The 23,815-nt window shown below is 37.5% G+C and overlaps 1 protein-coding gene across 1 annotated transcript in view; it reads left to right on the forward strand.

Annotated features, from left to right (window-relative positions):
- The first annotated feature begins 412 nt into the window (after positions 1–412).
- The window catches only part of GDPD4 (glycerophosphodiester phosphodiesterase domain containing 4), a 145,371-nt gene continuing 121,968 nt past the window's right edge, over positions 413–23,815 (forward strand). The window contains exons 1-7 of the mRNA XM_036861288.1: positions 413–598; positions 2,338–2,441; positions 12,253–12,346; positions 15,142–15,201; positions 22,096–22,194; positions 22,269–22,362; positions 23,209–23,286. Coding sequence (XP_036717183.1) covers positions 413–598; positions 2,338–2,441; positions 12,253–12,346; positions 15,142–15,201; positions 22,096–22,194; positions 22,269–22,362; positions 23,209–23,286 — 715 coding nt within the window. The remainder of the gene's footprint in view (positions 599–2,337; positions 2,442–12,252; positions 12,347–15,141; positions 15,202–22,095; positions 22,195–22,268; positions 22,363–23,208; positions 23,287–23,815) is intronic.

The following is a 23,815-nucleotide window of genomic DNA, read 5'->3' on the forward strand; positions in this document are numbered from 1 at the left end:
GTCACTTATATTAGTCAAAGATTATATTTTTCATATACCTCCTTTGTGTCTCCAAGTTTTCAAGTTATTTTAAGAGCATAATACAGTTAAAAAACACATTTGTGTATATTATCTAATTTGATGCCTTCAGTATATATTAGTTGGCTAGGACAGAGAATATGGTACCGTTTTTAGAGGTGAGAAAACTAAACCTTGAATGGTGCAATGACTGCAGTAAACACTGAACTAGTTAGTGGGAAAGATAGGATGAATCTCTAATCTTCTACACCAAATCCAGTGCATTATCCTAGATTATAAAAAATGTTAAAATCCATCTATTTTGATGGAACTTTCTGTAGAATGGTGGGGTAGGAAACATTTGAAGGAACTACTAGATCCTGATTGTTTTGTCATTACAGCAAAAAGGCGAACCATGCCTATGAAGGCCAACAGGATTGAACCTAGGAGCCAGAAGACCAAAAGATGGAAAAAGGATAGTCCATGGATTTTACACATCTTCAACCACAAATGCTGTGTTACTTCCATTACTGGCTGCTACAGCTGCCAGTGGAAAATCAAACAGGAGAAAAAATCTAAACGTGGACCCTACTGCTCTTGGGTACGGAGAGATGGGAAGAAGCTGGACCACACTTTCTTAGATATGGGAAACATGGGCTGGTCCCTGCCCTCATGAGGGCTCACTAGAGTCTTCAGGACTGGGCTTGGGCTCTAGCTCTTCATGAAAGTTCTGCCATAATTCTGGAGCCAAAGTTAACTTTACGGGAACATGTGCTCATTTTCTTTCACTTTTATTCTTCATTTCTCTTCTTTCTTGTCATTCTATTATTCATTTATTCACCTCTGCTTTTGTTAATAAGTGAACCTTGAAGAAAAATTGAGGTTTAGGTACAATTAGCTGTTTTTGGCTAGGGATTACAGGAATACCTGAATCTTTAAATCTCTCTTCAGTATGACTTTCCCAAAGGAGCTACACATATGAGGAAAAACAGCAAGTGGGAAACAAGGTGCTCCTTTATTATTGGTCTGGCCAGTATCTGACTTTCTCTAATGAAGATTGCTGGTAAGGCTGAGTGGTGGCATGTGGTCTAGCCTCACTGAGCGCCTCTTTCTTTCTTTAAGCCATATGTTGGGCCTCTCTGGTGGGCAATATAATATGAGACCAAATGATGAGCACACTGAAGTGAGAAGAGGAGAGCCATATCATGTACCTTCACTTAATCATAAACTTGGTCTAGCTGGGTCCGAGATTCTGACCAATTGGATTACTAATTTTTCATGTCTGAGATGGGGAGCACAAGGAAAGGGGCGGGAATGGGAGGCTTCCCTGGATTAGGCAGGAGTGTTCTCCTGTTCGTGTATCTTTCCTGCCCAGATATTTGGCTTCTATACCAGTGACTGGGGATAACACAGGTTCTTCAGGCATGGTTCCTGCTCTCAAGGAATTCACAGTCTACTGGAGGAAAAGACAAGTACACACTTACTCTCAACATAGTGAGAGAAGTGTTATAAATGTGTGTGTGTGTACGCTTATGCACACACGCATGCGTTCATGTACAAGGGAGGGGGCCAAAAATAATTACTTAGAATGTGAAAAGCAATTAAGAGTTGGATAGGTAAAGAACAGGGAATGGCAGAAGGAAAGGTATTGGAGGAGGAGTCAAAGGGCTTGGAATAAGGTTTATTTTAAGTGGAGTAGAGGATCTGAATGGAGAAGTGATGGGGAATTATGAAGCTAGAGAGGGAGTGGGAAAAGATATTTTGTGGTTTTAAGAATTTGACCTCTGCCATGTAGGGGATAAAGACTCCCTAAAGATTTTAAGCTACTGATGTCTGAGCTATGTTTTGGAATGATTATTTGATCATGTGGAAGATGCATTAGACGGTATAAGAGTAATGCAGGGAGATGTCTTTGCCTTCGAAGAGAAAGCAACAGCAGTATTCAAGGTAAGAGATGTTGGTGTCCTGGATTAGAGTAGTGATGGTAAAAATGGAGAAGAGCAAATTGATTCAACAGATATTTATTACTTAGGGATGATGTCGTAAGTCACACGAGAGCTATAGAGAAGGACATGGAGCGAAAGATAAAGGGAGGCTTCCTGGTAAAGTTGACGTTGGAGGCAGTGTGGTATAATGGAAAAATCCCTGGAAGAGAGCCTGGGAGTATGTTTTGGTTCTTGTCCCAACTCAGCCTTTGGGCTGGATACGTGATATCTCCAAGCCTCTCTACAGGGTAATGCTGCACTGCAACCATGCAGACCTTTGGCGAGTATATACAAATGTTGCTGAGGTACCATGGATAAATGGAACTAAATTAGACCTGCTTCTTTCTCTTCCCAGAGAGAACGATTATTTTACCCATGTCTGGTTATTTCATTTTGCATGTCTGTGCTTTTGCTGTTTGTGTGGATAGAATCCTCAAACGAATACTTTGGCTTTGACTGGTGAGTTTCACTTTTTGTATTTTCACTTGTGTAAGAGCTCTTTGGTCTAATAGCCACATGGATCCTACATCAGGCTGAAAAGATCTAGTGGCATAAGGGGGAGGGTGGATAAAATCGGGTGTTCTACAGCTGGTGGATGGGAGGCCTGACTCTGGGGAGGGGTAAAGATGCTCAGCACCCTCAGCTATTATACTTCCCTTCCACCTGTGCTCACTCTCACACTTAGACCAAATCTGGCTCAGTGGGAAGCTTTCTCTGTGCTTCCAATGTCCCCAGTCCTTCTATTCAGATGACTCCCTGACACCTTGTTACTCAGTCTCTTTGTCTGGGTTACTGATGCCTACACTAGTTGGTCTTCATGATCTCTGTCCATGAACCCTGATGTCTCTGCCTCACCTCCAGCCTCTGCTTCTTCCTTCTGTCTTTACTGGGCTAAGACTCTAAAGACAGAAACGGTGTCCCATCTCAGCCCCTTTTCTACCCAGATTCCTACTCTGGACTACTCCTAGCTCTTCCAGTTTTTCTGGCCTGATTATTGCAAATCTTACCCATTATTTGGTATTTGGGGGAGAAAGGGATATGTTTGAGTATGAGTCTTTTTAAAAAATGGAATACAGTTTATTTTTCCTTTGTTTTTGGCTGCACTGTGCAGCATGCGGGATCTTAGTTCCCTGACCAGGGATTGAACCCGTGCCCCCTGCAGTGGAAGCAAGGAGTCTTAACGACTGGACCGCCAAGGAAGTCCCTATTTTTCCTTTTATAGAAGTAAAATATGGTTTGTTATTTTAAATGTAAAAAATGCAGAAAATAGAAAATATAAAAATCTGCTTAGTCTTATTCTTGAGTAACAATCTCTTGGTATACTTCCCAGTCTTTTTTTCTATGCTTATTTTTACATGGTTATGCTCATACCATATATATAATTTTGCTTTTCATTTTCACTTAAAATGGTTGCACACATTTTGAAAAATTGTTAAAACTCTTAATGAACATCATTTAAAATGGTTTAAAAATATTTCCTGACATGAAGGTACTCTAATACACTTACTTAACCACTTTTTATTGTTAGGCATTATGAATGTTTCTAAATTTTCCAGTTTTGATAACATGAAAGCACAGAGAAATCTCTGTGCTCTGACTTATGTTCTTACAATAGACTCCCACGAATGGTGTTATTGATTTAAGAAGAATAAACACTAATAAAATACATTATGCTTATTGCCAAAGTACTTTCTCAAAAGAGTCTAGCAATTTCCATAAACAACAGAGGTATATGAGTTTCTATTTTAACCTGCCATTGACAGCAGTAACTATTCTAATTTTGATAATTTTTATTAATTTTATAGATGGAATTTATTTTGTTTTAATTTAATCATTGATTAAGTGTCAAAACTGGTTTATTTATTTACTTTTTAGTTTTCTTGCTTTGTTTATTTTGTGGGATTTTTACTAATTTTTGATCAGTTTATATTCAGTCTTTATTTATGGACCCATTCTAAATTATTCCACAGGACTTGAGATACAAAGCTGTTTCATTTTAAAGTAAAATTTCCCTCAGTTTTTAAAAACTTTATTGAGATGTAATTGACTTATAACATTGTGTTAGTTTCAGGTGGATACAAAGTAATAATTTGATATTTTTATATATATTGTAAAATGATCACAACAGTAAATCTTTTTAACATCAATCACTACACATGATTACAATTGTTTTCTTGTGATGAGAATTTTTAAGATCTACTCTCTTAGCAATTTTCAAATATATAATGCAGTATTATCAACTCTAGTTACCATGCCGTATGTTACATTCCCATGGCTTAGTAACTGGAAGTTTGTACCTTTCAACCCCTTAACCCATTTCATCCACCCCCACCTCTGGCAACCACCAGTCTGTTCTATCTACGAGCTTATTTATTGTTTTTGTTTTTGTTTTTTAGATTCCACATATAAGGGAGATCACATGGTATTTGTCTTTTTCTGTCTGACTTATTTCACTTAGCATAATGCCCTCAAGGGTTCATCAAGGTTGTCATAAATGGCAAGATTTCCTTCTTTTTTATGGCTGAATAATATTCCATTGTATGTACATACCGCATATTCTTTGTCCATTTATCTGTCAATGGATACTTAGGTTGTTTCTATATCATGGCATGGTTTCTATATCATGCAGTGAACATAGGGGTACATATATCTTTTCAGGTTAGTGTTTTCATTTTCTTTGGATGAATACCCAGATGTGGAATTGCTGGATCATATGGTAGCTCTGTTTTAATTTTTTTGCGGAACCTCCATACTAGTTTCCATAGTACCTGCACCAGTTTACATTCCCACCAGTAGTGCACAAGGGTTCCATTTTCTCCATATCCTCACAAACACTTGTTATTGCTTGTCTTTTTGATAACCATTCTAACAGGTATGAGGTGATATCTAGTTGGGGTTTTGATTTGCATTTTTCTGATTATTAGTGAATCATCAGAAAAATGATGTTGAATACCTTTTTATATACCTGTGGCCTGTATATCTTCTTAGGAAAAATGTCTATTCAGATACTCTATTTTTAAACTGGTTTGTTTGTTTAATTGGTATTCAGTTGTACGAATTCTTTGTATATTTTTTGGATATTAACCTCTTTTTAAAGATTTTTTTGATGTGGACCATTTCAAAAGTCTTTATTGAATTTGTTACAATATTACTTCTGTTTTATGTTTTGTTTTCTTGGCCACGAAGCATGTGGGATCTTAGCTCCCCGACCAGGGATTGAACCCACACCCCCTGCATTGGAAGGCAAAATCTTAACCACTGGACCACTAGGGAAGTCCCTGGATGTTAACCTCTTAATCAGATATATGATTTGCAAATATTTTCTCCCATTTGGTAGGTTGCCTTTTTGTTTTGTTGATGGTTTCCTTTGCTTTGTTTGATGTAGTCCCACTTGTTTGTTTTTGCTTTTGTTCCTTTTGCTGTCAAATCCAAAAAACTCATTGCCAAGGCTGATGTTAAGGAACTTACTGGTTATGTTTTCTTCTAGGAGTCCTATGGTTTGAGGTTTTATGTTCAAATATTTAATCCATTTTGAGTTGATTTCTGTGTATGGTATAAGATATTGGTTCAGTTTCACTGTTTTGCATGTGGCTGTCCAGTTTTTTCAACACTGTTTATTGGAGACACTGTCCTTTCCTCATTGTATATCCTGGTTCTTGTCTCCTTTGTCATAAAATAATAGACCGTATATACATGGGTTTATTTCTGGGCTCTTTATGGCATTCCATTGATACGGTGTTTGTTTTTGTGCAGATACTCTGCTGTTTTGATTACTGTAGCTTTGTAGTATTGTTTGAAATTAGGGAGTGTGATGCCTCCAGATTTGTTGTTCTTTCTCAATATTACTTTGGCTATTTGGGATCTTCTGTGGTTCCATACAAATTTTAGGATTGTTCTGTTTCTATAAAAATGCCATTGGAATTTTGTTAGGGATTGCATCTAATCTGTAGATGGCTTTCAGTAGCATGGAAAATTTAACAATATTAATTCTTCCAATCCATGAACATGAGGTATCTTTCCATTTCATGTCTTATAGTTTTCAGTGGAGAGCTCTTTCACCTCCTTGATTAAATTTATTCTTAGGTATTTTATTTTTGTTACTGATATTGTAACTGGGGTTGTTTTCTTAATTTCTTTTTTGTATATATTTTTATCAGTGTGTAGAAATCCAACAGATTTTTGTATATTGATTTCGTATCCTGCAACTTTAGAATTCATTAATTAGATCTCACAGTTTTTTGATGGAGTCTTTAATATTTTCTGTATATAAAATCATGTCATCTTTAAATAGAGAAAGTTTTACTTCTTTCTTTCCAATTCTGGTGCCCTTCCTTCCTCCCTCCCTCCCTCCCTTCCTTCCTTCCTTCCTTCCCCCCCCTCTTTCCTTCTTTCTTTCTCTCTTTCTCTCTTTCTTTCTTTCTTTTCTTTCTTTCCCTGATTGCTCTAACTAGGATTTCTAGTACTATGTTGAATAGGAGTGGTGAGTGTGCACCCTGTTATTCCTGATCTTAGAGGAAAATCTTTTAACCTTTCACCATTGAGTAAGATGTTAGATGTGGGCTTGTGATATGTGACCTTTATTTTGTTGAGGTATATTCCTCCTATACCCAGTTTGTTGAGAGTTTGTTTTTTTTTTTTTTAATCATGAATGGAGTTTGAATTTGTCAGATGCTATTTTTGCTATCTTGAAATGATCATATGATTTTTATCTTTCATTCTCTTAATGTGATGTATCACATTTATTGATTTGTGTATGTAGACCCATCCTTGCATTAGAGGGACGAATCCCACTTGATCATGGTATATGATTCTTTTAATGTGCTGTTGTATTTGGCTTGTAGTATTTTGTTGTGATTCTTGCATCTATATTCATCACGGATATTGGCCTGTAATTTCTTTTCTTATAGTGTCCTTATCAAGCTTTTATATCAGGGAAATGCTGGCTTTGTAAAATTAATTTGGGAGTGTTCTCTCCTCTTCAATTTTTTGTAAGAGTTTGAGAAGGATTGATGTTAATTCTTCTTTAAATATTTAAAATTGGCCAGTGAAACATTTGGTCCTGTGCTTTTCTTCTTTGGGAGGTTTTTGTTTACTGATTCAGTCTCCTTACTCATTACTCACATCTTACTCTGATCAGATTTTCTGTTTCTTCATGATTCAGTCTTGGTAGGTTGTATGTTTCTAGAAATTTATCCTTTTTTCCTAGGTTGTCCAGTTTGTTGGCATATAGTTGTTCATAGTCATCTCTTAATGTTCCTTTCTGTGGTGTCAGTTGTAAAGACTCCTTTTTCATTTAAAATTTTATTTATTTGGATCCTCTTTTTTTCTTGGTTAGTCTTGCTAAAAGTTTTGTCAATTTTATGTATTTTTTCAAAGAACGAACTCTTAGTTTGGTTAATTTTTTCTATTGTTTTCCTATTATCTGTTTTACTTATTTACCAAACAAATTAGCTCTTGAATGAAGAGAAATCCTTGAGGAAGGACCTTGCTATACAAAAGAACCTGCCTGTACAAAACTGTATACTGTCAGTCTTCCTCCTCTTTTCCCCCCAAAGAACATCTGGCTATTTACCAGGGTGGTTGTGCACTTGGGCAGAAGAAATACTTCTGGGGCAATTACTGGACACTGACTCTGAACTGATACAAATTCCTGGAGATATAAAGCAGCACTATGATTCACCAGTCAGAGTAATCAATGGAGATAGGTAATCAATGGAGTTTTGGTTCAGACCTATCTCTACAGTGGGTCTAGTGGGTCCCCAAACCCACCCTGCAGTTATTTCTCTAGTTTTGGAATGCATAATTGGAATAAACATACTCAGAAGCAGGCAGAATCCTCACAGCAATACTCCATCATCAAATAAAAGTTGTAAACATAAGAGTGAGTTCCCATTGGTCCTAAAGCCACAAGTAAAGTTAGTGGGCAGTTTTCCATTGCTCCCATAGCAAATTATCACAAATTCAATGGCCTAAAGCAATACCCATTTTTTTCTCAGTTCCGTAGGTCAGACGTCAGACATGCTTGGCTGGGTACTCTGCTTAGGATTTCATAATGAAATCAAGGTGCCAGATGGCCTGAGCTTATACCTGGGGCTCTGAGTGAGAATTCACTTCCAGGTTCATTCAAGTTGTTGGCAGAATCCAGTTCCTTCTGGTTGTAGGAATGATGTGCTCATTCTTTAGTGGTTGTCAGAGGGGAGTTGGTCTCAGCTTCTAGCTTGTGGCCTTCTCTATCTTCAAAGCTAGCAGTGGTGTTTCAACATAACCGTTGAAACGGTTAACGTCATCACTCATGTGATACCAAATGACAGAGATCATGGGAGCCAGAATTCTGTGTGTGTGTGTCTACATGTTTTTCTCTTCTCCCATTCTTCTACCATTGAAAATAAGATGTATTAATAGTAGTTGACCATATATATCAGTACTTAAATTAGAGGTATAAACATCACATAGAGGCGATAAAGGAACTTTGTATCCTTTTTTGGGGAGAGGATTGGTGTGTTTTTGGTTGTATGAGAGGTAATCGCATCATGTTAGATAGAAAGTAAGGATGGTTAATAGAGGTGTGTATGAATACCAAGTTGCTCATGAGTGGATTGTGGTAGTGTACTAATTGGGTCCACTTAGTTAAACTGAAACTACATTTCTCACAATTCCATTCCCAGTATAGGATTGGGTTAGGATTAATTACAAGAAAAATTGGTATACAGTTTAGAAGTAGGAAGTGAATCGTTAGCTATTTCTTTATACTCTGAAGATCAGTGATGGACCCAGGCATTATGACAGCCTTCATGCAATGTCAATATCTGGTAGTTCACTTAGTTGCCATGGGGAAGCACCTGGGCCCACATTCTTCTTGCTCCTGCCAGGTCTTCTTCAGCTTCTTCATGTCCTAGGTCAGATAAGTATGCAGCTAAATGATGAAAGGCGTGAACTTTTCCTGCAGGTCACTGTTATTACCCAAGGTTGGAGGAAGTGTGTTATGACTTTGTTGAATTAACATTTGTTATGTGGAGCACAGGGTGCTGGATGGTCAATTGAGGCAACAGCAATGGTGAGTGGTGGTTCACCAACAGACTGCAAGAGAAATTAAAATAGAAGTTTATTACTTGGAGGTACTGGGGGAAGTACACAGATGCCTCTAGGGCCCACATAGGGAGGTCAAGGCAGAGTGTAGACAGAAAGTGAGGCAGGACCTGGGCACATGCCTTTATTACAGTCCATGGCTGAAGTGCTTTGGGTTTCCTGGGCTAGGGCCAGATTGATTAAGTCAAACTATAAGAGTAGGGTTTTTGTAAGCCCCATGGAAGTTTTGTCTAAGGGTCACATGAGCCATACAGGTGATGGGAAGCATGCGAGACTGTAGATCACAAGGGCTATTGTGGAAGTCATATCAGGACCTTATATTTGCTTATGACTGAGGGCTCCTAGGTCATGTGCTTCCCTGAGGGTGCTAGTGTCAATTTAAGGTCACTGTGGTCCACTTGGACAAACAAAATGGGTGCCACGGCGGCAATACCATGGAGTTACAGCTTAGCTAATAGGAGTTAACTTAGCTAAATCCTTGACACAGTGATAGACACAGGTTGCATGGTTTGTGTGTGTCCTCATGTGTTCCAGTCTATCCTTACGTGTTTCAGTTTGTCCTTGAGGGTTCTAGTTCCTCCTCATGGGTTTCAGTTTCCCTATATATTGTGTTCAGTTTTACTTTCCAACTTCTGGCCTGTCTGACTTCTACAACTTTAGGCCAAGTGTTGGAGCAGATGTAACAGTCTTACATAGCCTTCTCTCACAGCTTCTGTAATAGCCCACGGTCTAATCCCTACAATAATTCCTTTTCTGAGTGGTCCCAGACCAATACAGTATTTTTAATCATTTTGGAAAAGTTCTCAGCCATTACCTTTACAAATATTGCTTTTACCCCATTTTCTATTGCCTCTACTTCAATTTTATATTAGGTATTTTCTCTTTATCCTCTTAAGTGTCCTACTCTTTCTTCTGTATTTCTCATGTATTTTTTTCATGTGTCTCTGTTTCATGCTTGATATTTTTTTCTGGTCTGTCTTTTGTTTAGCAAATTCCTTTTGGCTCTGTTTTACCTGCTATTTAATCCATTCACTGAGTTCTTAATTTTTACTGCTGTATTTTCCCTTCTAGAATTCTTTTTTTTTTTTTTTTTAATAAATTTATTTATTTATTTAGGGGTGTGTTGGGTCTGTGCGAGGGCTTTCACTACCACCACCTAGAGTGAGTACAGATGAATAGGACAAGAAGAAGTAGAAGAGGGAAAGAGAAAAAGAGAAAAAAATTCAAAATTCTTCCTGCAGTTCATGGTGGGTGGGTGGGAACTTCACCTGAGTTTGGTGAGAGGGTTTTGAGCTGAACTAAGCTAATAATAATATTTATGTGTGGTTGAATGTACAAAAGAAGACCTTTTAGGTTAAAAGGGAGTGAAAAAAAAATCAAATGTGGCCAGAAAAATGATTAGAAAAATAAAGGCACCATTAAATGGTAAACCTTAACTTACTCACTTGGAAAGCAAAGTCAAAATCACTATTTGGTTAAGCTGTTTGATAAATTCTTTGACTGTATCTAGGCTACTATTAAGTCCATCTTGCATTTTTTAAAAATTGAAGTCTAGCTAATTTACAATGCTGTGTTAGTTTCAATTGTACAGCAAGGTGATTCAGCTATACACACACACACACACATATTATTTTTTCAGATTCTTTTCCGTTATAGGTCATCTTGCATGTTTTTTAAGATCTCTGTTTCATTGTTTTGATAATTAATGTGCTTGTTTTAAAACATCTATTCTTGTTACCTGGATGTGAGTCCTTTATTTTTCTGAAGCTTTTGAATATATTTATTTTTGTGGTTCTTTTCTGATCGTTCTATTAATTATATTTTTTTGTGTGCAAGTTGTTGTATTAGTTGGCTTTATTGGGTGAATTTGTTGACATTCCTTACATGTTTTCTGATTCCTGGCTGTGAGCTCATCTGTTAGAAAGTACTCTTAGTATCTTGATCTGGGATAGCTCTCGCTAGGATGGCTGCTTGCTTGTTTCATTCTTCTTGATGTATGTTATAGCCCTGACCAAAGAGAATTTCCTTTCCTATTTGTAATGTGGTTATGTGTTCACCAATCTATATTTTATACAGGCATACCTTGGAGATACTGGGAGTTCAGTTCCAGACCACAGAAATAAAGTGAATAATATAGCAATAAAGCAAGTCACACAATTTTTTTGGTTTCCCAGTGCACATAAAAGTTATGTTTACACTATACCGTAGTCTGTAAGTGTATAATAACATCGTTTATAAAAAATATACATGCCTTAGTTAAAAAATATTTTATTGCTGAATAGCTAACCATCCTCAGAACATTCAGTGAGTAGTGGTAGTAACATCAAAGATCACTGATCACAGATCACCATAACAACTATAATAAAAATGAAAAAGCTTGAAATATTGCAAGAATTACCAAAATGTGACACAGAGACATGAAGTGAGCAAATGCTGTTGGAAAAATGGTGCCAATAGACCTGTTTGATGTAGGGTTGCCACAAACCTTCAATTTGTAAAAAATGCAGTATCTTTGAAGCGTATGTCTGTATTGTTAAAATATAATTTCTCCAGATTTTATATGGTGAGAAGGTAATTTCTGTTATCTTGAAATGAACGGTCTAGAACAATTTTGACATACAATATGTAGACCAAGTGTAACACTGTTTCTCTTAGCGAATTATTAGCAGTTTTCCCTCATAAACTACTTTAGGAACAGAACACATCAGGACTATTTTTGAAGGGGCCAAATCTCTTACACAGAATAGATAAATTAATATGGTGGCTTGCAGTTATGTAAGAAAACATATATTCATGTGGACCAGGAACCTGCCCAAATGGAAAGTGTTAGTTTTATTAAGGCAGTGGACTTTTTCTCTTTTGGAATTCCAGAATTTCTGTCTTATATTGTTTTTTAAAGAGAACATAATTTTTGCATATATTGATATATTCTGAGTAACTTTAAAGAATCATACCACTCATACAGAGCCCCATTAAAGTACCCAATTGCCTGTAGGACAAAGTTAGAACTTCTCAACTGAATATCCCCAAAGCTCTTCACACATCTGTTCCCAAATTGCCTTCTCTTCTTATCTCCCTCTGTTTATCTTTTACCTCATCTAGTCCAGTCTTATCTCCCCCCATCCTTGACACAGATGCTACTAATTTTTTACTGTATTTTAAGGATTGAAACACATTTTTGCAGGGTCATTTTTCTAGGTACAGGATTCTGGTTCTTCTGGTCCATTGTCTTGCTGAGTTTTTTTGGGATCCTGGCTGCCTACACATCATTGCTCTTGGTGAGTAATGTTTTCCATTTCTCCCATTCCTTTCCTGAGTAGGCTCATGAGGTGCTCTGTCTGTGGTATGGTTCCCAGAGGTAGAGTTGGGGTTTACATCAGCCAAGAATATTAGGCACGAGGGATAGATGGAGGAAAAAAGGCTTGTGCTGTTAGAGGGTGTGTCTTACCACTTTGACCCTTTGGAGGGGTGGCAGAACATCCTTCCCCTGTTTCATAGCCTATTTTCTGGTTCACTCAGTATTGTCATTTTAGACACCTACACCTTCAAATGGCAGTACTTCTGCATATTGAATTTTATAGCCCATCTCCTAAGAATCAGTCTTTCTGGGCCTTACAAATTAGCTAGTGTGTTAAACCTGTTCTAATGTGCAAATGCTAGTCCTTAGTCCAGGTGTGAAGTACATTTTAGCGAAAGTCTTTAGGCACTAGTGACCCTGCCTCTGTTGTCTGACATATAGTAGTGTCAGGTAGTGTGAGAAATTCAGGCCAGGAAATAGAGGAGTTTGAAGAAGTGGAAAGCTTGTGAGAGACTAACTTTTAAGGAACTGGAGTTTTTCAGTGTCCAGTTATACATAGGGCATATATATCTTTCTCTGATTTCATGATTCCTTGTCCCCACTGATTTCCTGTCTGATATAGAAGAATCCAACCCCCAAATCAGTTGACATTTGCATTAATTTTTCTTTCAACAAAATATATTGATCATTATATGAGTGATAAGTACTGAAGATACAGAAATCAACAAGACATGTGCAGTTTCTGTTTTCATGCAGGGCACTTCAAAGTGATAGTTATGAGATATAAAGTTACAGTCATTCTTAATTCTAACTCATTGAGAGTTTAGAATCTAATAGGGAACTAAGTCATAGATAAAAATAACCAACACAGGGAGAGCATTATAATTGTCATTAGAGTGGCCTAAATAACGTTCTGCATGGGTTCTGAGAAGGAAGAGGTGACTTACAGCCAAGAGGATTAAGTGAGGCTTCTTGGAAGAGGTGGAATAGGAGTGGGGTCTTGGAGGGATGTTGGATTTAGACATGTGTTTATGCTGATGGGGAAGAAAGTTCCAGACTGTGGGAACATCATGACAAAGTCAGGGTCATTTGTAGAGATGTGGATGGACCTAGAGTCTGTCATACAGAGTGAAGTAAGCCAGAAAGAGAAAAACAAATATCGTATATTAACGCATATGTGTGGAATCTTGAAAAATGGTACAGATGAACCTATTTGTAGGGCAGGAATAGAGACGTAGATGTAGAGAATGGACATGTGGACACGGGGGGAAGGGGAGGGTGGAATGAATTGGGGGATTAGGTTTGACATAAATACACTACCGTGTGTAAAATAGATAGCTAGTGGGAACCTGCTGTATGGCACAGGGAGCTCAGCTCAGTGCTCTGTGATGACCTAGATGGGCGGGGGAAGGGAGGCAGGGAGATCCAAGAGGGAGGGGATATAGGTATACATATAGCTGATTCACTTCATTGTACAGCAGAAACTAACACAACATTGTAAAGCAATTTTACTCCCATAAAAAAAAAAAAAAGAGAGCTATGTATGGGGTGTGACTAGGTAACAGGGAAGAATCAGTACTGTTAGCACATAGGGGATATTGAAGAAAAATCGGTAACCTCTTTTTAGATAGGCTTGTGACAGACTTTGGAAGGCCTGAAAAGTAGGCTAATACATTTAGCATAAATCAGATTTCTATTTAGGAAAATCATCCTGGAAGTTGTGGTGTGGAGGGTGGCTATAGGCAGAGAGACCAGTTAGAAGCTTTTCTTTTTAATGGGGAAAAAAACAGATGAATGGTGTTCTCTGGACCAGACTCTGGCCACTGAATTGTACTGTTTTCATACACAATAAACATGAAATGGTATAGTTAGCTTCTAAGGTGTGAATGAGTTCTAGTGTCCAATAAGGCAATGTATTTTCACAAACTTTCTACTCTACCCTACCTATTTTTGGATACATATAGTGGTAACAACAGTGAACAGAGAGGGAGACCTGGGTCCTATTCCTAGCTCTATCTTGAGGTTACCTTGTAACCTTTACCAAGTCATATAATTCTTCTGAGCCTCAGTTTCTTTTCTTTCAAATGAGAATGATAATAATATTTAATAAAATGGTATTTTATAGGGCTGGGTAAAGAACAGATGAATTATATACATAAAATTGTTTTGATAAAAATCTAAGTGACTTATACATTCAAACTCTCATTAATATCCTAAGCATCTGAGGACTCTGATTTTCAGTTCCTATCTCCACACTGACTTGGTGACTGGCTAGATTTAGATTCAAATTCTATCTAAGATTTATTGACTAAATACCAATGTTAACAACAGTGGTTAGCAGTTATAACAATGGCACTGGTTCCTCAAGAAAGAGCTTTTAAGTGACCCTTGGAAGGGCTGGCCCCTGACCTCTGTTCTCAACAAGTGGCTCTAAGTAATACCTACCAAGAAATTGGTAGAAACTCAGGAAAGATATCAGTGTATTGACTGTTACAAAATCCCAGAGAAGATAATAATAAATTCTTCCTGGGGTTGCTGGTGAAAGGTACAAGCAGGTGACATTTGAACTGTCCTTGAAGGGTCAGTGGCATGGGGAGGGAGAGCTTTTTAGGCAGAGAAACAGAATGGCAAATTCCCAGAGTATGAAAACTGCAGGTGTAGCAAGAAGTAAATGTAATGCCAGACTGTGAAAGGAATTTTGAGTTCAGAACAGTGTTTTGGGTAACATCTTGGTGATTTCAAAATAATCTCATTTTTCTTCTTTGTTTTTTTCAGGTACTTGGATCTTTGTTGCTTTGGGAGGGGATAGAATTGTACCTGCACTGGTGTCATAAGGTAGGACATCTGAATCTTCCTTCATAGGAGACCTTATACCAGGACTGAATGTGCCTCTTTAGCATTGTGTTGAATACAGAGTTGCCCTTTCTTTCATTGTTCCCCTTATGAAAAAGATCTACTTACACTGTTTTAACTGAAGTCATTAAATTTGTAACAGTAATTTACAAATTTAATTTGTAAATTTGATTTGTAAATTTGTAAATTTGATTTGTAAATTTGTAATTTGTAAATTTGATTTACTGAAGGAGCTGAATCCAAACTTTATTTTTTCTCACTACTCCTTGTTAAACTCACTCTGTGACTCTGTTCTTCCCATCCCCATAAAACCTTAGGTGGGTTCCATTATTTGCCCAGTCCTTTATAGTCAAAAGGACATTCTCATTCAATCATTAAAAATTTCAGTTCATTGTAATAAACCAAACTCCAACTTTATGAGACTTTTCCCTTCCCCTGTTTTCACATGACCCAGGCCTGCAAACATGCAGTGGTGGAGAGAGCATGATTGTCCACCTTTCTTCCACCAGAGTAGGGCCCAGGAGATGGGGAGATAGGATAAAAGAACAAAGTCCCCCAAGGAGGGGCAAGAGGGCCCATCAAGACCAGGTAAATGCACAATTGTTGGCTCTTTACCGCACAGGTTTTTCAATGTGTATTTTCAGAGATCTTTCTGCTGAGAACCTTGACTGCAGTTCTCTTGGTGATGTCATTGCCTGTCTTCCTATATACCCCATGAAATTTCTATGTTGAGGTCCTTTTGACTCTCCCTTAGTTTGGAGCCCTTTAAAGTTATACTGGCAATTACAAAGGATCCGTATCTGGTCCAAGGAAGCAGGCATCACTGACCCAACATCTGAAGACATACAGCTCATTTCCAAGATAGCCTTCCTCGTTTTGTTCTGCCATGGGCTTGAGCATCTCCAGCCATAGCCTCTTGGTATTTATAGCAAGCATGGTTTTGTTACTATTCCTTGTATTTCCTCAAATACAGGAACATGTCAAACTCTCTGAATGATCCCCTTAAATTTCCTCTTACTCAGAAGGGAAGTATGAACTGAAAATATAAATTTAAAAGTTAGAATAGATGGAAATTGAACTTGTAAGATCTTATAGAGAAAGAATGTAGATTGAGAAGTGAACAAACGGGCCTTATTGAGATCACCTTCCGTTTTGGAACTGGGACACCATGATCACTTAGTTACTACCAAGTTATAACTCTATGGGTTATACCATTCTGATTATCATTTCAGGCTTGTGCCTTTTATAGAAACCATGCTTACCTTGCCTCTGGCAGTGGGTGCTGCTACTTGGCCTCTGCCACAGCAGAATCTCATCATTGCCTTTGAAATCAGGAAGCCAGTTTCAGTGGCAGCACCTCTCACCTTTATCCAGGCGTAAAGGATAGCCACTACAGTGCTTTTCAAGGATGCTGACACTTTTCCTCAGCAACGTATTTTTCAGTGTCCTCTGATTCCTCCCATAGAACGTGACCTGGAGTGGGTTAGCTCATCATAGGTGATAGCATTCCAGCAACCTTTCTCAGTAAATCACTGGATTCTTTCTTCCATATTACACCAAGAAATTGCTGGCATCCAAATTTTATAAAGCATAGGCCACTATTTTTTTGTATTGAAGTATGGTTGGTTTACAGTATTATATTAGTTTTAGGTATATAACATAGTGATTCAATATGTTTATAGATTATATTTCATTTAAAGTTATTATAAAATATTGGCTGTATTCTGTGTGCTATACATTCCATCCTTGTGTCTTATTTATTTTATACCTAGTAGTTAGTGCCTAGTCCCCTTTCACTGCCTAGCCCCTTCCCTACTCCTTTTGCCGTTGGTAACCACTAGTTTGTTTTCTGTGTCTGTGAGTCTGTTTCTGTTCTGTTATATTCATTCATTTGTTTTATTTTTTAGATTCTACATATAAGTGAAAACATACAGTATTTGTCATTCTCAGTCTGACTAACTTTACTAAGCATAGTATCTTCCAGGTCCTCCATGTTGTTGCAAATGGCAAAGTTTCATTCTTTTTTATGGCTAACTAATATTCCATTGTGTGTATGTACATACACACACACAAGCCCCACATCTTATCAGTTCATCTGTTGATGAACACTTAGGTTGTTTCCATATCTTGGCTATTGTAAATAAAGCTGCTATGAACATTGGGGTGCATATATCTTTTTGAATTAATGTTTGTATTTTCTTCAGCATATCCCCAGGAATGGAATTGCTGGATCATATGGTAGTTCTATTTTTAATTTTTTGAGGAACCTCCATACTGTTTTCCATAGTGGTTGTACTAATTTACATTCCCACCAACGTGTTCTAGGGTTCCCTTTTCTCCACATCCTTGCTGACATTTATTATTTGTTGTGTTTTTGACAATAGCCATTCTGACAGCTGTGAGGTGATATCTCATTGTGGTTTTGATTTGTATTTTTCTGATGATTAGTGATGTTGAGCATCTTTTCATGTGCCTGTTGGCCATCTGTATATCTTCTTTGGAAAAATGTCTGTTCAGGTCTTCTGCCCATTTTTAAATTGGGTTGCATTGTATGAACTCTTTATATATTTTGGATATTAACCGCTTATCAGGCATATGATTTCCAAATATCTTCTCTTATTCAACAGGTTGTCTTTTCATTTTGTTGATGGCTTCCTTTGCTGGACACAAGCTTTTAAGTTTGATTAGGTCTCATTTAGTTTTGCTTTTGTTTTCCTTGCCTGAGGAGACATATCCAAAAAAATATTGCTAAGACATGTCAAAGAATGTTATTGCCTATGTTTTCTTCTAGGAGTTTTATGATTTCTGGTCTTACATTTAGGTCTTTAATCCATTTTGAGTTTATTTTTATATATGGTGTGAGAAAATGTTCTAATTTCATTCTTTTACATGTACCTCTCCAGTTTTCCCAGCACCACTTATTTTTTTTTTAATTGACAGAAGGCAAGATGGTATTTTATTTAGCAATATTCTCAGACACTTAAGTAAAGAACATTTTCAAGGTATCTTAATTTTTTTTTTAATATCTTTATTGGAGTATAATTGCTTTACATTGTTGTGTTAGTTTCCACTGTATAACAAAGTGAATCAGCTATACGTATACTTATATCCCCATATCCCCTCCCTCTTGCGTCTCCCTCCCACCCTCCCTACCCCACCCCTCTAGGTGGTCACAAAGCACTGAGCTGATCTCCCTGTGCTATGCTACTGCTTCCCACTAGCTATCTATTTTACATTTGTTAGTGTATATATGTCCATGCCACTCTCTCACTTCGTCCCATCTTACCCTTCCCGCTCCCCGTGTCCTTAAGTCCATTCTCTACATCTGTGTCTTTATTCCTGTCCTGCCCCTAGGTTCTTCAGAACCACTTTTTTTTAGATTCCATATATTTGTGTTAGCATACGGTATTTGTTTTTCTCTTTCTGACTTACTTCACTCTGTATGACAGACTCTGGGTCCATCCACCTCACTACAAATAACTCAATTTCGTTTCTTTTTATGGCTGAGTAATATTCCATTGTATATATGTGCCACATCTTCTTTATCCATTCATCTGTCGATGGACACTTAGGTTGCTTCCATGTCCTGGCTATTGTATATAGTGCCTCGCACTACTTATTGAAGAGACTGTCTTTTCCCCAGTGTATATTTTTGCAAGCATAGGCCACTATTGAGCTACAGTTTCAGAAAATGAAACAAGCAATTAGAATCACTCTAAGACGTATAATACCTGGATTCTGGTATATTGAATTTCATAATCTCTGGTAAGTGCACACATATCATTAAATGTAGCCCAATCTAAAATTCTTTTCTCCTTGTCTAACAACCTTAGGATTCATTCCCACACATATATTCTACAGAGTTTGGTAAGTAAATTTAACAAAACCATCTCTAGAGGCATTCTGGGATCTGGTTCTGGTTATGAGTCTGTGGGCAAGGGGAAGTAATGCAGATGAGGTATGAGAAGAGTGGGCATCCCCTTGGAAGGTGACCACCTTAGTTGGGGCTTCAAACCATGAAGGATTAGGCTTATCGGACTTGGGAAGAGAGACTGCTTCAGTTGACAACAGAGATTCTGTAGGGCTTCGAGTTTCAGTGTTAGTGTACAAAGAATAAACCCAGAAGGAAAGGGTTAGCACCTGGCCTATAACCTATTTTCCTTCTACTTAAGGATATTCAGAGAGGAATGAATGACCTCAATCGAAACTCTTTATAAACATACTAAAGGTATTTATTAGGCAAACGATAATGGAGAATCCTTATTTATGAAGATTTCTAGCAGGATATAACCTGATATATCTGGGTTGCTTATTGTAAATAAGCTTGGAATTTATAGATTTGTAGGGTGGGAGACATGGCTGGCTCGAGTTGTATAATTAATGGGATATAAGATAAGGATGCTCTATAACCCAAAAGGCTCCTTCTGTGAAACAGAGTTTCTACACACTTTGCTCAAAACACACCTCACATTAAAGAAAGTTTTTTAATTGAAGTATAGTTGATTTCCAATGTTGTGTCAGTTTCAGGGGTACAGCAAAGTGATTCACATATATATATATATATATATATAAAACTGAATATATATATATTTTATTTTTCAGATTCTTTACCATTATAGGTTATTATAAGATATTAAGTATAGTTCCCTGTGCTATATAGTAGATGCTTGTTGTTTATTTTATATATAGTAGTGTGTATATGTTAATCCCAGCCTCCTAATTTATCCCTCCCCATCCCCCTTTCCCCTTTGGTAACCATAATCTTGTTTTCTATGTCTGTGAGTCTATTTCTGTTTTGTAAATGAGTTCATTCATGCCATTTTTTAAAGATTCCACATATAAGTGATATCATATGATATTTTTCTCTGACTTACTTTACATAGTATGACAATCTCGAGGTCCATCCATGTTGTTGCAAATGGCATTGTTTCATTCTTTTTTATGGCTGAGTAATATTCTATTGTATATATGTACCATATCTTCTTTATCCATTCATCTGTCAATGGACATTTAGGTTGCTTCCCTGTCCTGGCTGTTGTAAATAGTGCTGCAGTGAACATTGTGGTACATGTATCTTTTCGAATTATGGTTTTCTCCAGGTATATGCCCAGGAGTGGGATTGCTGGATCATATGGTAGCTCTATTTTTTAGTTTTTTTAGGAACCTTCATCCACAGTGGCTGCACCAATTTACATTCCCACCAACAGTGTAGAAGGGTTCCCCTTTCTCCATACCTCTCCAGCATTTATTATTTGTAGACTTTTTGATGATGGCCATTCTAACTGGTGTGAGGTGATACATCATTATAGTTTTAATTTGCATTTCTTTAATAATTGGTGATGTTGAGCATCTTTTCATGTACCTGTTGGCCATCTGTATGTCTTCTTTGGAGAAAGGCCTATTTAGGTCTTCTGCCCATTTTTGATTGTGTTGTTTGTTTTTTTTGATATTGAGCTGTATGAGCTGTTTGTATATTTTGGAAATTAAGCCCTGTCTGTAACTTCATTGGCAAATATTTTGTCCCCTCCTGTAGGTTGTCTTTTCATTTTGTTTATAGTTTCCTTTGTTGTGCAAAAGTTTTTAAGTTCAGTTAGGTCCTGTTTGTTTATTTTTGCTTTTATTTCCATTACTTGAGGAGACAGATCCAAAAAATTGCTGCAAAAAACACACCTCACATTTTAAGTCCAAGGTCAGCATGTATCCTAATACAGGAGAGGAAAGACCTTTTTATGAGTAGCTGCATTTGACAGAATGAGATTTATCCATGAGAATAATATTTTACTTGTACTTTATAATTGACTCTATCCTTTAAATCGTTAGTGAAGTTTGGTGTTGGGTAAGATCACAGAATCACATAAGATTCATGTGAATCTAATTTGACAATTAAACCCTTGTGTTGTAATGCATTTTGTTTGCTAATAGGTTATTTAAGATTTTTGCATCTATATAAAATCTATGTATAAGAGGAATTGACCTATACTTTTGCTTTCTTGTAATGTACTTGTTGAGTTTGGGTATCAATGTTTTGTTGGCTTCATAAGACAAGTTAGAGAGCATTCCCTCTTTCTTATTCTCTAGAAGAGTTTGTTAAAGTGGAAATATTACTTCCTTAAATATTTGGAAGATTAACTATTGAAGGCAGTAAGGCCTGGAATTATTTCGTGAGAAGGTTTAATTATGGATTCAATTGCTTTCATAGATACAGAGATTATGAAAGGGCGGGAACCAAGAACTCTCTAGAGGGCAACAAATGTAGAAAATCTGCACTTGAAGGGGAAGAAGTGAAAGTTGTGTCTTCTTGGTCTCAATGTTCTTTCTCTATAAAGTAAATAGTGTTCTGGCTAGCAGAGTTTTTTCATCTGTTCAACAAATATTTATTGGATGTTTACTATGTATCAGACATATTCTGCAAGGCAGTGAAGATATAATTATAAACAAATATTGTCCTTGACCTCATGAAGCTTACAGTCTGTTGGGGAAAACATGCACTGGAAGGGTAATTACAAAATATTATTTACTTCTGACTGTATTGAGTCATATAAAAAAAGTAGTGAATATTTATAAAGGCCATTGTTGAAACTGAGTAAGACATGCCAAGCAATATTGAGGGCCCAGCTGAGGTGGAGATGATAAATTAGTAAAGCCGTCAGACCACACAGCTGTGTAATTTTTTTCCAGCCATGATACACAGCAAAGACTTGGGAACAAAGAGGGTAAGTTATCGGATCCATCTAATATTGGGCATTTGCAGGATGGTTAAATTAAAAGGATGAGGAAACAAGGACCCTGACACTATAGGGACACACACATTTCCTAAGGACGGTTCTCATCCAAGATTAGTGCTTGGAAGTTAGGAGATTCTTTTTGTGTCCCCAGATCCTGATTCTGCTGGTGATTCTGACATGCTCGTTCTTTTTCTGGATTTTATTCACTTATTGGAAAGACAGGTGGCTCACCGTTGGGCTGTCACTACAGGTAAGCACAGTCCATCCTTAGCTGTAGCCCTGTCTATTCAGATGTGTTCAGCTTGACTTTTGGCTTTCCCCCAGGTCTTTGCTCCCTACATACACCTGAGCAGCATATCTGTGATGGTTATGCTTTCCTGGCCTGTGGCCTTCTACTTGATCTATTTGGAAGGAGAAGGTATGTCCTGTGGGTGAAACCTTGCCTGATTCTTTCAGCTCTGGCTTTAACTTCCATACTCCACTCAGTAAAACAAGCTTGGTAGATAGCCAGCACTATACCTCTTTGAAATTCATTTAGCTGGTTACTCAAGCAAGATCCTTGTGGTCAAACTCACAACCCTACATGGCCTGTCATAGCATTTCCCTGGCCAAATAGTCCTTCTTCCGAAGAGGGATTCTCCTTCTAGAAAAATAAGAATTTTCTCTCTGTTGTTACACATTGACTGTCTGGGAATGGATTGGAGTAACTGGCGGGAGGGTAGAGGCAATTTTAATTTTATTTGACCAGTGATGGTACAAGTCACAGTTCTTTTAGTTTGTATTCAAATATTACTATTTTAAACTCAAGAACCAGGTGCAGATATCCCTGGATACATCTTAGTACTTCAAAGCAGGCCCTGGTTAGTCCCTGTCACGCCGGGGGACTTCCACCAGCAGCAGAAATGTCTACCTCTGCCACTCGTTTCCTCTTCATTCTTTGCCCTAATATCATGGAAACAAACAAGAATCAGAGCTATACATGAAACTGTTTTGAGAGTGGAGTTATCTCTCAGCACCTTATTGATAAACCAGTAGGACATTTTTCTATGTCTCTTTTTTACTACTGGTTAAACAAGGAGTGCTTGCTTCCTGACTTGTGCGAGGATGCAGGCAAGAGAAAGACTTGGTTGGCAGTATTGCCATTGTGTGTTTGTACACGTGTGTGTGTGTAGGTGGAGGGTGAATTTTAGGAAATGTTCCTGGGGGCAGGATCTTAAAGCGGACAATAATGCACTATTTTCTTTTTCATTTCCTAAATTTTAAGGTAGAATCAGAAGATACCAGATGACGTGTTATGAGAGAAAAAGGAACAAGAGGTGTAATGTGCTTATAAAGTTGAGAGGTTAGAGCTGGAGATCTAGATTTGAAAGTGATATCGGTAGTAATTTAAAATGTACAAATGGGTAACATCTTCAGAGGTCTAAAATAGTAAGTGTTGGGCAATGGCAAGTGATAACAGGTTTTGTGGTCAGGCTGTGTGTGTGTGTGTGTGTGTGTGTGTGTGTGCATGTGTGTGTGTGTGGGAGAGAGAGAGAGAGAGAGAGAGAGAAATACTCAATATTTATTGAGTACCTGTGATGTCAACTATTATATCAACTCTATGAGATAGATGTTAGTAGCAGGATAGCTCCATTTTTCAGAATGGAGAGGTTAAGCAACATGTCTGAGTCACACAATTAGAAAGTGGTAGAGTCTGGCTTTGAAGTCAGATTTCTGTCAACTAGTATCCCTTCTGCTATACCTCACTGCCTTCAATATAGCAGCATTTTAGGCTGATCTTTAAAGGGCTTCAGGGCTTTCTCAGAGGCAACTAAACTACTCCTTCTGAGAAGGTATTCCTTAACATTTCCTCTCTTTCCTTTGCTTCCCAC

Source organism: Balaenoptera musculus, chromosome 8, assembly GCF_009873245.2.
Source record: "Balaenoptera musculus isolate JJ_BM4_2016_0621 chromosome 8, mBalMus1.pri.v3, whole genome shotgun sequence".
In the NCBI taxonomy this organism is placed as follows: Eukaryota; Metazoa; Chordata; class Mammalia; order Artiodactyla; family Balaenopteridae; genus Balaenoptera; species Balaenoptera musculus.